This window comes from Triturus cristatus, chromosome 9 (genome assembly GCF_964204655.1).
Source record: "Triturus cristatus chromosome 9, aTriCri1.1, whole genome shotgun sequence".
Lineage (NCBI taxonomy): Eukaryota > Metazoa > Chordata > Amphibia > Caudata > Salamandridae > Triturus > Triturus cristatus.
The window spans coordinates 432,457,302-432,474,551 of NC_140592.1; the positions used below are offsets into that span (position 1 = coordinate 432,457,302).

Genomic DNA, 17,250 nt, shown 5'->3' on the forward strand with positions numbered 1-17,250 from the left:
ACTGCAATATTGTGACCTTAGTTTTGCCAATTTTTGGAGGGATTAAGTTAGCATTTTTGAGTGCCCGGGACATGTCTGACGTGTATAGTTTAAACAACATTGGTGCAAGGACACACCCTTGCTTTAGCCCTTGGTTGGTGGTGATCTTCCTGGTCAACGCAGTGTCTGACAGCGTGACCCTCACACAATTTGATGAATATAGTAATATAATGGCGTTAAGCAGACCACTTTGGATTCCCCACACCTGGGGTTCTCTCCATAGGATACCTCTGTCCAGCAGGTCAAATGCTGATGAATAATCCACAAAGCATGCATAAAGAGCTGAAGATTTCCATCTGATTGCCTGGTGGGCAAGATAAGATAAGGTAATTATGTTGTCCAGTGTGGAGGAGTTGGGTTGAAAGCCTATTTGGCAGAATGGAATTATTTCATTTGTTTTTGCCCAAGTCTCCAACTCGTTTTAAAGTGTCGCTGCATAGTGCTTGGCCTCGATGTCCAATAATGCTATCAGAGGGTAGTTAATAGGGTTCTATCTGTCCCCCTTTTTAAATATCGGGTGCAGTATTGAACCTCTCCAACTTTGTTGCAAGTCTTCAGCTATCTTCATAGCATGTCATGCAGCTCAGAATACCCTATGCCAAGCCAGTAATTCTGCTTTTGTATTTTTGGGGACACAGTCTCTGTCTCTCTAGCTAACTTCTCTCTTGCTTTGAAACACATTATTGATGCACACTGAAATGACATTAGTTTTCCCAAGTTCCTATGTTGTGGCTTGAAGAAAAGCTGGTAATCATCCTCAACGTTTGTGGTTCAAGGAAGCAGTTCTGTTACTCTCTTGCACATGTTGAAATCCATTTGAATTTCAGTAACCCTTTTGTACTGCTGAGATCTATGAGTTGTCTATGTTTGAGCTGGGTAACAGTAACACCTAATGTTTATGGTGAGACATAGGGCAAAATATTGTGGTACCAAGTATTGTGCAAAAATCTTACTTATTATTTTGATTATGTGAAATTCACTTCTAGAGCATTCTGGCCAACTCTACCTGTTTCCTGCTGCCCGTTGAGCCGTGACCGCAAGTTCCCCGCTGCCTCTGCCCCTCTCCATCCCGGCGGAGCAGCGAGGGGACTACAGTTCCCAGGTGCCTTGAGGCAGGAGCCAATCACCGAGGGCGCGCCAGGTGGCGTTTAAAAGGCAGCCAGACCTGCTGGCGAGTGGGAGAGCATTCTGGCCAACTCTACCTGTTTCCTGCTGCCCGTTGAGCCGTGACCGCAAGTTCCCCGCTGCCGCTGCCCCTCTCCATCCCGGCGGAGCAGCGAGGGGACTACAGTTCCCAGGTGCCTTGAGGCAGGAGCCAATCACCGAGGGCGCGCCAGGTGGCGTTTAAAAGGCAGCCAGACCTACCGCCTCGCGGGACGCGCGTGGGCGGCGCCGGGCTGAGCCCGGGCAGAGGGCGGGCCATCTGTGGCCGTCCGGGGTCGACCAGGGTCGGGTCGGCTTACCCTCTGACATCGCGACCACGGAACTTTAAGGTACTGTGCTTACTGTTGAGTAATTCTCTGAGTCATGGGCAAGAGGAAAAATCCGGAGGGCGAGTCCGAGCTAACCAGCACATTACCTGTTAAGAACAAAATGAGGAAGATTAAACCTAAGAAAAATCGCCATCATGTGGGTGGAAACTGTGTAATGGATCGCATTGATGACATTATTGAAGAATGCGGGGAGCTGCTCAATGTCCCCCCTACGTCTGCTGTAGGTGGGAGGAGGGAGGTTACTAGAGGTTCTGTTACGGTCCCGGATATGTTTCTCTTAAAAAAGGGTGGGGAGGAACAGAAAAATGGGGCGAGGGGCAAAGTGCCCGTTTGTAGTGCTCCTGTTGTATTGTCGGATAAGGGGCATGTTTCTCCTCTTGAGATTCTACCTGTCTCTAACCAATCACCTGACATTGTTTGCAGTAATAGGTTTTCTGTTTTGGGTGAAATTGACACTGATACTTGTAGACCTGCCCTGCCTTCTTCTGTATTTTTAGGCTCTATTTCGGGTACCTCTGCACTTGAGGGTAGTTCTACCACTAATCCTTCTGAGGGTCTTACTGTTATTGAATCAAGTAATACTGATATGAAATCTTTACTGGTGGTAGTGAAAAATCTTTGTTCCTTGATAGAGTCTATGCAAACCAAGATCAAAATCCTAACGGTCACTGTTAAAAAACTCGAGGAATCTAAGTTGGGCTCTGGCACTTATTCTAAAACCGATCCTTCTACGTCTAGGGGGGGTTTGACCAAGGCCCTTTTAAATGTGGCAGATAGGCACAGTGTGCTGTCTAATATTTGTGGTAAGACTTTACCCCAAGACACTCATTCCCTGAGTAATCAGTCTAGTTTCTCAGTTTCATCAAGGATTGATCAATCCTCTGATTGTACCCCGACCAATGTCGGACGATCTATTAGAGCACCCTCTGGTATTTGTCAGGCTAAGAAACGCGTTGGAGGTCCTCCTTTTGAAAACGAGAGATATGGTACTATCCCCAGAGGTAACACTTATCAAGGAGCCCAAAAAAATGGATCACACACTCGCCTCCTTACTCACAAAAAATGTATATGATGAATGTCCCTAGGTTGCCTCCTGGGTCCGACCATGAAAGCAGTGAATCCTTGATTAATAAGGTTATTCACTGGATTAGATATGTGAGGGGCTGCCGCTCAGTGATTAGAGCTGATATTGCTGGAGCTAACAGGATTTCTCAGGCTGGAAGAGAGGTGGATTATATAGAGGTTGCTTTAATCGATCCTACCATTGCAGGGAATTTAATTAATCTCGAGTTTAGAAGCTGTTCCCCGGATTGTTCTGCAATCCAAATGAGGCCCGCTCCCTTTCGGTTACCTCGCCCAGATGATCTTTCCAGCCTGTTTGTGGGAGAGTCATGTTTAGAACAAAATGATTGACTGCGTAATAAACTCACTCTAGTTGTTCCCCCTGCTTGTTTTTCGCTGTTTAACAAAACCCAAAATACTGATTCTGAGTTGGGTACTTCGGCCAGTACAGAAATTCATGGTCTTCCAGTAGATTTGGCGAGGTTAAATCAACTGAGTAGTACCTCGGAGGTCCATCAGGAAGCTAGTGTAATCTATCCAGAGTTTGGGACGCTTTTGTCCTAGAACATCGCAGGTCTAAAATCTAAGATGAAGGATCCAAACTGGGCATTGTTTATTAATTCTTATGATGTCTGTTTATTTCAGGAGACCTGGCTCAGTTTTTTTCAGGTTTTTTGAACTTCAATGTTCTGGCAGTTAAGGGCAAAAAAGGGCGGCCTTCCGGCGGTCTTACTATCTGGATTAGGCAGGTCCTTGGCATTATTGTCAAGGAGCTTCCTACATCACATCCGGATATCCAGCTTCTTAACCTTAAGTTTAAAAGTTGAAAATCGCTGGACATCTATAATGTCTATGCTAGAAGTACTGGTGGAAAGAAGTCTGACACAATAGCTCGCCTGGATGAACTTCTGTTTCTGTACTCTCAGCACTCCCATGTAATTATAGGAGGAGATTTTAACATTACTTTTGAACCATTACTTGGTGCTGATTGGAGTATTTCGGAGTAAGAGGATAGTTTATGGGGTGTTCCAAAACTAGATCTCGAACCTGTCACTCGTTGGTCTGAACTGGCAATCCAGATCAACGCCCTTTGTTTGAATAAAGGGCTTCGTGGAACAAATGGCAGGTCTGAGCAAGACAAATCAGGGTCCATTACTTTCAAGAGTGGCACACGTGCTAGTAGAATTGATTATATTCTGCTATCACTTGATCTATGGGATGTCTTGAGTGGTATGGTGGTTATAGATAGATTGGAGAGTGACCACAATCCTCTCTCTCTGTCTACCTTGTTTTGGGTGAACCCTACTGACCCTAGTGATTTTTCTTCTCAGTCTCACCAAGATGTAGTCATCGCAAATGATATGCGCCACGTTAGCTGGGCCAAGGTAGCTCAAAGTCAAGAAAGTCTTTCTCGTATTTTTAATAGTTTAAAGCTTGCCATTCAGGATCTAGGGGCTGAGTATATCCAATGTCCTTTGGAACCATCTTGCATACCTGGAATATCGATCCATGATTCCTTCTTTTTAGAACTTAGAGATATTTTTGTAAGGCCTTGTAAACCATCTATGCCTAAGCATGATCCCTCGCCACGATGGTATACTGCAGGGTGTAGAGATGCTCGCGCGAACCTGGGTATCGCCCTGAAAACTGGCGATAGTCTCAAAGTTCGCTCTGCTAGATATGCTTATAAGCAAGCAATCTCTAAATCTAAGCGAGCGTGGGATTACCAAAGATGGCAGGATCTTAGGGAAGCAGGTGCCCAAAAGGACACGAGACGTTTTTGGTCCGTCCTTAAGTGGGGGAATGGGGGTAACCCTGACAAACCCCAAAATTGGGTTTCGCAAGAAGCATGGGTCAAGCATTTTGAGTCCCTCTATGCTATTGGAGAGGATTTGTGTGCTACCCCCGAGTATCAATTTACCTTTTACAAGGAAGAAGCTTTTACCTTGGGTGATGTTGCTAACGCCCTAAAACTTCTGGTTCCAGGAAGGGCCCCTGGGATGGATGGAGTCCCCGCTGATATCTTCCTGTGTAATAGCGAATCTTGGGGAAACTATATTCTAATTTTAGCTAATTTGATTGCCAGAGGTGCCCCGATTCCCACTTCCTGGAAAGGCGCCGAAATTATTCCGGTGTTCAAGAAAGGGGACAAGTCCCACCCTGCAAATTATCGACCAATCAGCCTGATTGATACCACACAAAAAATTCTAGGCAGGCTGATCTTGAACAAAGTGTTGGATTGGGGTTGGATTGTTGGATTGGGCTTCTGAAAATGCAATTCTCTCCCATTTACAAGCAGGTTTTAGAGCCAGAATAAGCACCATTGATCAGGTTTTGCACTTTGCTATGCTCTACTGGAAGGTGGTATACTTGGGGGGAGGTAGCCTTTATGCTGCCTTTATTGATCTTAGGGCAGCCTTTGATCTTGTCCCTTGGGCATCTCTATGGGCTGTCTTAGATAAAATGGGTATGCCACCTGTTCTAATTTCCCTAATTGCTAGACTCCATGTGGACAATTTTGCACAGATTAGGTGGGGTGGTGTAGGTCAAGTGACTAGTCAGTTCCCTATCCAGAAGGGGGTTAGGCAAGGCTGTGTTCTTGCGCCAACCTTATTCTCCATGTATATCAACGACGTGGCCAAACTATTAATTGATGCAAACGTAGACGCCCCCACATTGGCAGGTGCTAAAATTCCTATTTTAATGTTTGCCGACGATTGTCTTATTATTGCCAAAACCCCGAGTGGCTTACAGAACTCCTTAGGTATTTTCGAGGACTTCTGTTTAGCCCGTGGGCTTGAAATAAACGTTTAAAAATCAAAATGTATGACTTTTAACCAGTCCAAATCTTTCAAAGGCAAAATATTTATGAACAATCTGCCATTGGACCAGGTTCAAGATTTTATTTACTTAGGTATCTGTATCCAACATGATTTGGGATGGAAAAAGCAAGTAGATCTGGCAACCCTCAAACACTCTCAACTCTCTGGTGCACTGAGTAAAGAACACATCCAATCTCTGACTAAACCTATTGACCCTGCACTTCGTGTGTACGATGGTAAAGTGGTTGGTGCCGCGCTCTATGGAGTTGAGTTATGGGGATTTGATAATTTACACAAACTGTCTACCTCTGAAAATAGATTTCTACGAAATCTTACTAAACTACCTCAGAGTACTCCCCTGTGCCCTCTGTTTTACGACTTAGGAATGAGACCAATAGCATTAATTGCCTCGTTTCGCCCTATATTGTATTGACGGCGCTTAGGGGTCATCCCAGAACTTAGGCTTTTTGCTCTTGGTCTCATGGATATTATTAAATCGGACACCTTCCATAAAGTAAAGTGGCTCCGTAGGATATATGAGTCGCTCAAGGACTTGGGCCTAAAAGCCTTGTGGGAGGATCCACTAAATGCTAGCTTCCCGCCTAAGAAAGCACTGAAGGCTCTGTATTGGGAAATGGTGGCTACTCGAGTTTACAGAAGTACAGCCCCGCTCTCATTAACTGGTGTATTCTTCGACTTCAAGGATACGACCTCTTTGGCAACCTTTTGGGATGACATTAAAAATCCTTTGCATGGGAAGCTCTACTTTCAATTCAGAGTTGGCAGTCTCCCAGTAAGAGAATTTTCATCCAGATGGGCCTCGAATAATGTGCTCAATTGCCCTGGCTGTACTGCACCAACTGAATCGGTCAACCATTTCTTGTTTCAATGTCCATCTTATGCAATTCCGCGCCGGACCTGGTTAAAATCAATGTGTCGACAGTTGGGCACGAGGAATGCCAAGGTGGCAGTGCGAATTTTGCGTTCTGCTGAAATTCCACTTATTTACATTTCCGTTGCTAAATTTCTTGGAAGGGCTTGGGTGATTAGGAGTAAAATGTTGGTTGGGTAATTCATCCTAGACCCTGAAATGTCAATCTTTCTGCACATACCTTTATTTATTGTTTTAAACTATTTTAATATGTTTTGTTTATTCTGTACTCATATAAATTTTTGTACGTTTTTATGACAATTGTCGAATAAAGCTATCTTGACTTGAAATTCACTTCTAGATTAGATTTTATGTGGTCACAACATACATATATATGTGCATTTATTTTTACATTGCGATGTTACATGTCTAGCACTCTGAAGTTGTTTTAGCTACATGTAACACTGTTCCCTTGAATAGCTCTTTGACCAGTAGGACATCTGTTAATGTGTGTATGCATCTTTCACTTCTTGTCACATAGAAGAGAGGAGCGAATAAGGGTTGATGACCAGGATCAGGCGACTTCCGACTATTTGATGGAGATCCAGGTTCAATGCCCTTCTTATCCACTAGGATCTCAAAAGACAATTTGGTTCAGGTATTCGAGTATTATCAAATTGCTCGGGGATTCGAGATCAGCTGTCTATTTTGAGATGATTCACAGGGCCCCGAAACCTTAATTTCCTCCCCACAGATGCCCTGCCTGGCTCATTCCCCCACTTTCTGTTAGACTTTTGGCTAATCTGCCTGTTTTAAAATATGTATGTCCTAGGCGCAGGCCCTTGTGCTGGAATCAGGGGGTTCATTTAATGTTTCCGATTGCAGATGTCTCTGCCTTCATTGCTTTTAGAAGAGTGTGGTCCTCTGGTGCGTTCGTTTACACAGCCCACTCCTTCCGAATGAGCTGTAACTTGCAATCCTCAATAATGTATGCAAGCATGTGTGGAACCTCACACAACTTATTCAAGATGGGAAAGCAAGGGCATTACTCTGCCAATATGGTTGGATGCTCAAGCTTATTCTTAACTACTTCTTCCATGCCAGCTATTTTCTGATCAATCCTCTCTATCGCCTTCACAGTGCTTAGTCTCTCTAAGTGTATGCGTCTTCCTGTCCATTTTTAGTGCCTGAAAGGACAATGTGGAGGCTATGGAGTCTAATGTACTGCACATGGCAAACTATAGGTTTGACAGGTGGTGTCTCATATTTCATTGGATGCCCGTCTTAGGGGCAATTAAGGTCACCTGTACAGATTTATGCCTAGTCTGAGAGTCTGCATCATCATTATTTCTCATATTAATCAAATCATTATCATCTAGGGGAAATGAGTCTAATTATAACAATCCTGTACCCCATCGAGAATATAGCGGGGACCCAGACCCATATGTGGGCCTTGGGGTGGGCTGACAACCCTCAAACAACAAACTGCAAGATGCCACATCGTTGGTCGTCGGTTATGTCGTTGATTAACAAATTCATTGGGCTGCTTGTGAAATTGGTAAGATCCTTTTCGGGTGAGAGTAGTGATGCTGGAATCTGATGCATTTCTGCCCACATCTTGCTGCAACTTGTGGCTTGTGGGACAGTTTTGGTGTGTCCCCTCGTCACATTAGACATATGTCTCACTGCTTCCAAATGCTATATAAGCTACTTGTGTTACTGGTATAGAGGTCTTGTCATCTATTAAGGTCTGACCTGGACTGTTGGAAGTCAGAGAGCTATTAGAAGGTGGTGACAGTGGTTTGAGCCGCGTAGCAGCAGGTAGCAACTTAGTTGGACCAGATGGCTCTCATGGCACCAATGGGGGTGGAGCTATGACTAGAGAAACAACAGTTGAATCTTTCTCTATAATGCCCCTAAAATAGTTTGTAATAGTGTTGGCGTTAGCCCTTTGATGCCTATACTGTTCCTTCGGCGCATCGGATTCTTGCCTTCACTAATGCGCAAAGCCCTGTCTTTTAGTATGATACTGTTCTGCAGATCAGCTGGCATAGCACCATCTACCATGATAACTGCCTTGATTATGTTGGAATTTAATCGGGAATTGGTGACTATTACAGGGGCCCCACCCCAAGTTAGTCCTCCAATATTATTTCTGCTTTGAGGTCTGCTTCATGCTCAGCTTCTTCTACATACATCCTTGATTTAGCTGCAGCCTGTTCTTTGGCCCTCGTTTCGTGAATTTCAATGATGATAATATCTCCTAATATGCACTACTCTGCTCCACTGCACTATGGTAGGTAAAAATTGATGGATAAAGATGAGGGGTAGGGGATAAAAGTTGTAATGGGGAGCAGATAGACAGTACCGCCTCACCGACTTTGGTCTGGTCCACTCTGGTCCTCAAACGTTTGCTAGCACTCAAGCGTGACCAGAAAAGGAGCACAAGCATGCAAGAGGAAAGAAGAAGGACCCCTCCCTGGAACTTAAAAAAAAAATGTACACGCAGATTTTGGAAAAATTACAGGTTGGTTTATAGGTTTGCAAACAGTGGCAGATGGCAAACAGCAGATGTGGAAGTAGGGGGAGCAAACACCGTGCGCACAAGCAGCACCCCAGCCTAGCGTGCTGCTTCGGTATGCCCAGGCTCTACCCAACAATGTGTATTTAAGAAGCCACCCTATAGCATCTCTACGACGGTTCTGCCTGGACTTCAGCCTCTCCGCCTCTTCTCTTGCCTCTTGGTACTGTCTTTGTCAGCCTTATCTGACCGCCGTCCTTACAGCAATTCATTGCGGCACATTGCTCATCGTGGCTCATTGCGGCAGTAATTGGCAGTGATGATGGCACCCTTCATGTGCTGCAAGGGGGGGTTTGCGGGGAATGGCACCATGGCACCATGAGTCTAGTGGGGGCTGTAACCATCTGAGGATCGCAGTGCTTGCTTTCCCAAGAGGGATCTTTCATGTGTCTCTCACAATGTGGTCCCCCTCCGCTGTGGATTCTGGCTGCGGAATCCAGCTCCTATGCCTGGCTCCTCCTTTGCATTTGGTGCTCGGTATTCAGCACACAGTGTACTCTGGGGGAAGTCAAAAAAGCTCTGATCTGCAAACATCCACTTATTCATCCATTCACCCCAGTGATGTTCCAGTTTAGTAAAGAGACGAAGACTCACCTCTTTTAAGAACACTACATCTCGATGCATTAACCGTCCACTACTCAGCTTCCTCTCATATTACTCATTGATTTTAAACTTGCCTTTGACCATTTACAGCATGACGCTGCCTTTTGATTAGGTTTACGCTATAAAAATACCATAAACATTTCAACCACACATACAAGAAGAACATGTGGTTCATGGGCAGGACTCTGAGTTAGCACACCCATACTTGTCAATAGGCCTGATCTGCCTTGAGAATGAAATGTCAATACTGATGTTTTTATCAAAACATCATTTCGTTGCTTACAAGCCTTAAAAGGTGGATTTCTTTCAACTTTACAAATACTGGAGGGGGAGGAGGGGCAGCAAGACTCTGCACTGGTTAGGGAAGGTTCCTCTTATAAGTGCCTGGAGCCCAGACCCAGGAGACCAGGGCTCTATGTGACTGGGCAGGCTTCGGCCCATCAGTCACTTGGACTTCTTGGACTGGTCAGCCCGGATTCCTTGTACTGGCACCACCCTAACCCGGGTAGAGAAGGAGGCTCTGGCTGGTGCATAAAGGCCTGGCCCAGGGGCCCACACCCCAGACTAACCAGTGCTCTGACTTGATGCCCAGTCAGATCTCTTCACCATGAGGGAGACAGGGAAGATTCCCAAGGCCTGCCAAGCCCCATTCTGTGCTCTTTCAGACACAGCAGACTAGCACATTTATCCCAAGCCCATGTGACCATACCATGAACCTGCTGCGGTTTATATCATAGGGCTTAGTCAGAGCTTCCTGGGTTGCCCAAGGATGGGATGTCACCCTGGACCTAAACACTTAGGTGGTCAGTGGGTTGGGAAACCAATGTATGGTGCATGGCACACAGATCCAGGGGCCTCACCAAAGTCCTAGCATAGTGCTGACTCAGGGTCCTAGCAGGACTTCCTGCCCCACATGTGAGGAACCCTCTCCAAGCCTGCAGACCCCGTCCTGGCACTCCTTGATGCTGACAGTTGTTGAGTGTAGCCCAAGCACAGGTGCCTTGGCCCTTCTGCAGTGCTGACAGACAGTCCAGTCAGACCTTTCCTCCATGCTGGAGTAGGGTAGACTCCCTTGCCTGGTGGAATACCATGAACTCTAAGGCAAGGTAGAAGGCAGCTGTGGTCACAATGTGGTTGATGATCAATGTGTCCTGAAATCCAAACTGATTGTTGCAGCTAGCTGTGTTCCTAATCAGCATGCAAGCAGATAAATCCACTCTCAAAAGTCACAGGCAAATGTTGCGATGATAATTGACCAGTGGGTGCAGGTAAAGTGTGAGGAAGGCAGCCCCACCTATCTGCTCCCACATGGCAATATGGCAGAGATGACTCATTTGGCTTCACCTCCTGGAGTCAACCTCAACAATTTGCAGTTTCCAGGCACCTGGCCCGAGAGTCCTGCCATTCAGCACAAGGTTCGTAACCACAATGTATTGTAGTGGAGACAGGCAACTGTGCCACGAGGCCATCTGAATGCCCAGGCTAGACCATAAGTGTCTTCAAACTCTAGCTGGCAATGAGGGACTGTCACCCTACCTACATGTCACATATCTATCACACACCATACCCGCCTAGTGCATAAACACTTCCTGTCTAGGCAGTATCCCCAATCTATGCCACCAGGCTTGCCCGTTCAGTCCATGGAAAGGCACCGATAGAGAAAAGCCGAGTATTATCCCATGCCATCATAGCAACTCACTAGACTAATGCTTATATTTGTTTTCATTACCTCCATAAGAAGGGAGTAGGTAACTTGCATCCTTACTGCATCCCTTGGATATGGTAGTTGTTTTTCCATATCTGGAAACTAGCTCTGATTCCATTTGACCTGTGGCCACTATGTTGGCATTGAAAGTCCCACTGAAAGTTGATAGGGCAGACATCCAAATGTATTTTCTGCATCATGGGGATGTGTGATTGGTCTGAGTTTATCTTGAGTCACGAAAGTGGCCATCTAGATTGGTTTTGGTCGGGAAAATGCACACGTCCAGAGGGTTCATAATTCATCTGCATGACTTAGCTGTGGAATTTACGGTTATCCAAGTCACAGAATGCAGCAATCAAAGGAACCATAATTGATTTAATGAGCCGTTATCAATTTTAATGTCCCAGCCTTGGGTACTTACATTTATATGGATTGAGCTTTGAGACAAGCATATGCTTCTGGCAGAATCTTCTGGGTAGCCATGCCTGCTGCTGGAAAAGTGTGCATCCCAGACTTGTCTTCTCACCCTCTGAGAGCATTCGTGTCCCATCTGCCAGCTGGGACTGGGTGGACAGATTGATCACACAGGCATCAGTGGCCCAGAGTACTCTGCAACCTGCGCGAGACTTTGGAGTTCTGGCCTCAATACCAGCGTAGGTAGTGAGGTCAACGTTGATCAGTCATTCTGAGTGGCTCCAGAAATGCACTGGGTAAAGAAGGGTAATTTGTGCCATATGGGGCCAGGACCACCAGGTGGCATCTGCAGCTTACACCACCAGATCCAATCCACTCTGCTCATATAACTAGGAGTGTGAGGTACCAGGCTGCTTGACTTTTGCTTTGCTGGGTGGGTAGGCCCTCTGAGAGGGACTCCACAAAATGCAGACCCTTAAATAGGGCAGTCCCAGGCAGGATAGAAGATTTTTGTGTGAAACTAAAGCCAAGAAGTCAATCATTAAACAGACCCAAGTACTCTCAATCTGGTGCGCCATCAGCAAGCAGGCCATGGAAGAGCAGATGGAAGGGCTGGACAGTGCCCATCAGCCAGTCCCCAAGAGGCCCCAGGCAGGTTAATCCAGGTCATCACAGAGCATGATAATGACTGGATGATAAATGGGTCTTAGGCACCCTGACCCTACTACTCCAGTGGAATGCCATGAGCCTTTCTTTTATTTGATCCATATCGGGTGACATCGGGTATTTGTGCTGGGCTTGAGGATTCAAATAAGCCCTCATCAGGACCTCCAGGGCAGCAGAGCCATCTGGGTGTACCAAGCGTTTCGATGAGAGTTTCTGATTTTGCTTGAAAAGGACCAGCAATACATAGAGAAATGCTGCAGGCCAGGGAGTAGAGCCTGAGCCTGGGCTCCAGTCCGACCACACATGGAAGACCCAACTGAACTCTGACAAGGGCCCAGTTAGAGCTTTTGACCCCACTAAACAGGGAGCTACTGAGTACCCTGTAGAGCTATGCTCTGGGTACTTTGTGATACAACAGGCCAGCAAATGAAGCCAAAGCACCATTTGCTGGCCTGGTGTGTCAGACCCCTTGGTCTGCTGGAGCTGTGACTCAGGGTCCTGTCAGGGTCCCGTCAGAGATATCTGGTCAGTTGTAAAAGGTGGCCAGGGTCCTTGCACCATACTGAGAGCAACCGGAAGAAAAGCAAGTTTCTCATATCCTCTCCTTATGAGTGTGGAAGAAATCCACTGGTATTTCTTGTAGTCCATGCACAGTGGATAACAGACAGGAAGTTTGACTGAATGCGTCTGAAGTCTTGGAGTGCTGGCTGGGCTTGAAGCATCACATTATTCATCATCTGGTCTTACGTCTGCTTGTATCATGCATGGCTGAAAGCAGAAATTTGCCACTCCTTGCAAGATGAAATACTACTTGCGTTTGGAGGACAATTTGGCATTGAGAGAATTGCATGATGGAAGCCTGGTTAGAGTTATCCACCCCGCCGGTGATAGAGAAAGGCAATCTGGTTGTGTGCACCTGAATGGCCAGTGCCCTTGCACCATCCAGAGAGAACAACCAGATTAAAAACAGCTCACAACAAATAATCCATTCTTGTAGTCCGTGAACAAGGAGTGATAGAGTGGGAAGTGTCAGTGAATTTATCTGACCTCCTGGAGTACTGGCAGAGCTGGAAGCTTCAAATGAGTCTAAACCTAGACTTCCAGGACAGCGTGTGTGAGAAAGTGGGTTATTGGATGATGGGGGGAGAATACCCTATTCAATCAACAACCACAATTCCTGTAAGAGTGAACCACATAACTCACTAAATTAACTTTTGACTAACCTTCTGGTACCGTAACACAAAAGGAGGTAGACTTACCTTAGAAGTCTTGTGTACAGTATTTATGCAGCACACAAACAGTCATAAATTGAAAATACAACACAAGAAAAATCCCATTCTAATTTAGAAAACTAGAGTGACATTTAATAAATGAAATGACACTAAAACAAATTGAATCCAATCACTACAACCAAATAAATTCGTTTTTAAAGTTTTAGGTGTTAAATAGCTTCTAAAAGTTCAAAGCGGCAGCCACGGGTAATTGGGTCACGCAAGACTATGGTAAAGTCAAAAGTTGAGGCCGACTGGGAAGGAGCACAGTACAACTACACAAAGTGGATTGTCCCGGGTGTCTGCTTGCCTTCAGACTTAAAAGAATTTTTGAAGAAAAGTCCCTGAGTAAGTAAAGTTCAGCTGGGCAAGGCAGCTGGCAATGTCCGAAGAGGAGGCATCATTGTCAGGGAGTCGCTAAACAGAGTCACAGTAAATAGTTCCATCTTTGGGATGTTGCTGCAGGCTGTATCAGATGAGAACTCAACAAGGCATGATAACTTCAGTGATAGGTCATGCTGAACAGGCTTTTCTGCTTTGGAGAAGAATGTAGCAGGAGATACAGTGGAGTCAGGCCAACCGGCGATGTCCCTTAGGCAAATCGACAAGCAGGTAGGTCCTAGTCTTCTGTTGGTTGTCAGGCCACTTTCTGAAGAATATTCTTTTTAATACTAACATGTAGGCTTATTCAGGTGCAGCACCTTCAGTATCACCACCAAGGCTCAAGGACTTTGTGGGGCACTACTTCGAGGGTCAGAACTTACTCCAGCACAAGCCAGGTACAGGGTTCAAAGCCTCAGGAGCTTGTTATGTCCCTGTAGCTCACAAAGGAGGCCAGCCAACCAGCACTTGGAGTCACTCTGGTAGTCCATGGTTCAAGGAGCAAGGTAGACATCAATCAGTAGGGCAGTCCTCTAAGGAACGCCTCAAGCAGCAGGGCAGTGTTTTGATAGTAGCAGTGTAGTCCTCTAAAGTACAAAACAAGCATAAAGATGCAGGCCAGTCCTCTGGGTGTCCAAGACAGTCCTATTGATGTTCTCTGCAGGTCCAGGAGTGCATTGAAGAGTCGGCCTGAGGGTCCAATATGTATACCAGATGCCAGCATTTGAAATGAGGTACATTTATAGGCTACTCCCCACATCTGGTTCTGGAAAGCTCCTTTATTCCCCTGTCCATTCTCCAAGTATCCGGAGTGATACAAGACTGGTGTCAAGTTCCTTTGTGAGTATGTTGGAGACAGCCCTTTGAAATGTAAGTGGGGCAAGTAATGGCTCCACCTCTCCCAACATGTAGGCCACCTTTGTCTCACTGTCTGGGGTGACTACACAAAGGCCAATTGCCAAACTATTCACAGTCATATGACGAAGGACACAGGCAGCGGCCTCCAAATGGTAAGGACAAGAAACTACAAACTTTCTAAGAGTAGCATTTTCAGAATTGTGACTTAAAATCGGACTTTACCAATAAAGAGGTTTTTTAAATTAATTTTCATTTAAGAACAAACATGACATTTCTACCTGTTCCCAATCAAAAGTTTGCACTTATTAAAGGTACTAATGTAACCCAGTGTTATCACATAGGACACATGGGAGAGATAAGCCTCACAGTAGTAAAAAACTAATTTAGGAGATTTTGCCTTCAAGGACATGCAAACCTAAAAACCCATGAGCCAGTTTTTTAAATACAATGTGCCCTACCCTGTGGGCTGTTTAGGGCCTGCCTTAGGGGTGACATATGTATTAACAAGCATTGGCAAATGCATTAATTTCGCGTATGTGATTAATAATTGGGCAAAACCTAAAAACCTAAAAACAAAGACATCTGGCTTGATATCCAAGTTGAATACAGGAACTCGGTTCAGTACCCAAGCAACATAAAACCCGAAGAGAAAATGTATAAGAAACCAATTTTTTTTATATTCAATTAAAAAAATGTCCAGTAGATGGCAGTGTTGTCCAGTTCTTCCAAGTGGGAAGAGAGTAACGTGAGATCTTCACATGGCTGGTGCAGGCATACTAATATAATTGCCCAAAACAAAGTCATAAACTCGAACTTAAGTCCATATAAAATGTAGAGTGAGATCAAATGTATTCTCCTCAGTGGTATCACTATGAAAACATCAGGAATGTAGCTAAGCTGTTGCAGTGCGTGCAACCAGAGAAAATAACAAAAAGTTCCACCCAACAGTGGATGGACATAGTAATTTGGCTTGGGGAACTGATAAGAGCTTCCTTTCAAAATATAATAAATACAAGAGATTTCTCAAGCACAGTGCAAGTGAATCCTAAAAAGGAAGGTTTAGGCCTATCAAAAAGGTTATTTTGCAAGGTTGAATTGGCAGTTTAAAACAGCAGTGCAGGCTGCAAAGACAGACATGAAAAATGATTTAAAGGGCTAATTTTGTGAGTGGCACAATAGGAGCCACAGTCCAACCGGTAACATTTAATTTACCAGCCCTGGGTACACGCAGTACTAGTTTACTAGGGACTTATAAGTGAATTAAATGTGGCAATTATATGTATCCAATTTTACCATAGGAGAGAGCACAAGCAGTTTAGCACAGATTAGCAGTGGTAAAGTGCACAAAGTCCTAATGCCAATAAAAATTAAATCCAGCCAACAGGAGGGGAGAAGGGGAATGTTTGGGGGAAGACCACACTTGGCATGTCAGGTCTAACAGTGTGACATTTTATTGACTGCCTTTTGGAATTCTTTAGAGCATTCTGGCTGCTTTTTAGCAAAACTGTAATTATGAAATGAGTGTAAATGCCCTTGCTCAGGGTTTTACACAGGAAGATATCAATACTTTTTAGCTGGTACCAACCAAACAAATTAATAATATAAGAATAACAGATGCAATAACTATTTTCCCAAGTTCATGTCAATCACTTATCACTGGAATCAAAGCCAGTTTGGCATACATTGAATTGACTTTAGTATGTTTTTTGCATTTGTCATAATGTTGAGGGTATAAAAAGACCTGTATATTTCAATATTTTAGGACACTAGATAACGTAAGTCATAGCATATTTGCAGGATTTGCTTGGGAAAGAGAAATCATACATACCACAATTCTTGTAGACCTTGTCCAATGTTGGTATTGTTCCTCTTCCACTGAAGTCAATTCCCTGATCAATCAAACCCTCCTTTACAGCTTCATAGCCACACACAACAATGACACGGCGAGGGCCCAAATACACTGTGAACACATCGCCATACTTCTTTCTAAGCTGCATTGATAAGCAAAAAAAAAGAAAACATTTTGAGTGAAGATATGAGACTGCAGTTGACACTAGTGGCATTGAAAAACATCTTGACCAATTGAGTCACAATCCATTATAGTGACAATATTCAATAACAAAAAGGTGGTAGGAGTGAAAGAGATACACACAAGAAGCAATTACACTCTCTCATGTAAATGCACCACCTATACACAGAAGACATATGTAAAACACATGCACACACATGTACACCATGTAAACAGAGAACTAAGCTTCTCTTCTTAAACCCTTCACTTTCTACACCCTTTCCTTCAAACACACAATCACAAATCTCTCACATACATACAAAGTAGCATAGAATAACTTTATTGTTATTAACTTTTGTATAACAATAATCCATCACTAATGTTATGTTCCAGTTCATTCTATTACCTAATCCAATTTAGCTACATTTTAGAGCATGGATGCATGCATAGGATAGTGTGTGGCTGAAGTCTAACTC

General features: G+C 44.6%; 1 protein-coding gene across 1 annotated transcript in view; it reads right to left on the reverse strand.

Annotated features, from left to right (window-relative positions):
• LOC146798097 (cytochrome P450 2G1-like) overlaps positions 1-17,250 on the reverse strand; it is a 1,186,024-nt gene that overhangs the window by 698,980 nt on the left and 469,794 nt on the right. The window contains exon 3 of the mRNA XM_085625315.1: positions 16,595-16,757. Within this exon, the coding sequence (XP_085481441.1) occupies positions 16,595-16,757 (163 nt within the window). The remainder of the gene's footprint in view (positions 1-16,594; positions 16,758-17,250) is intronic.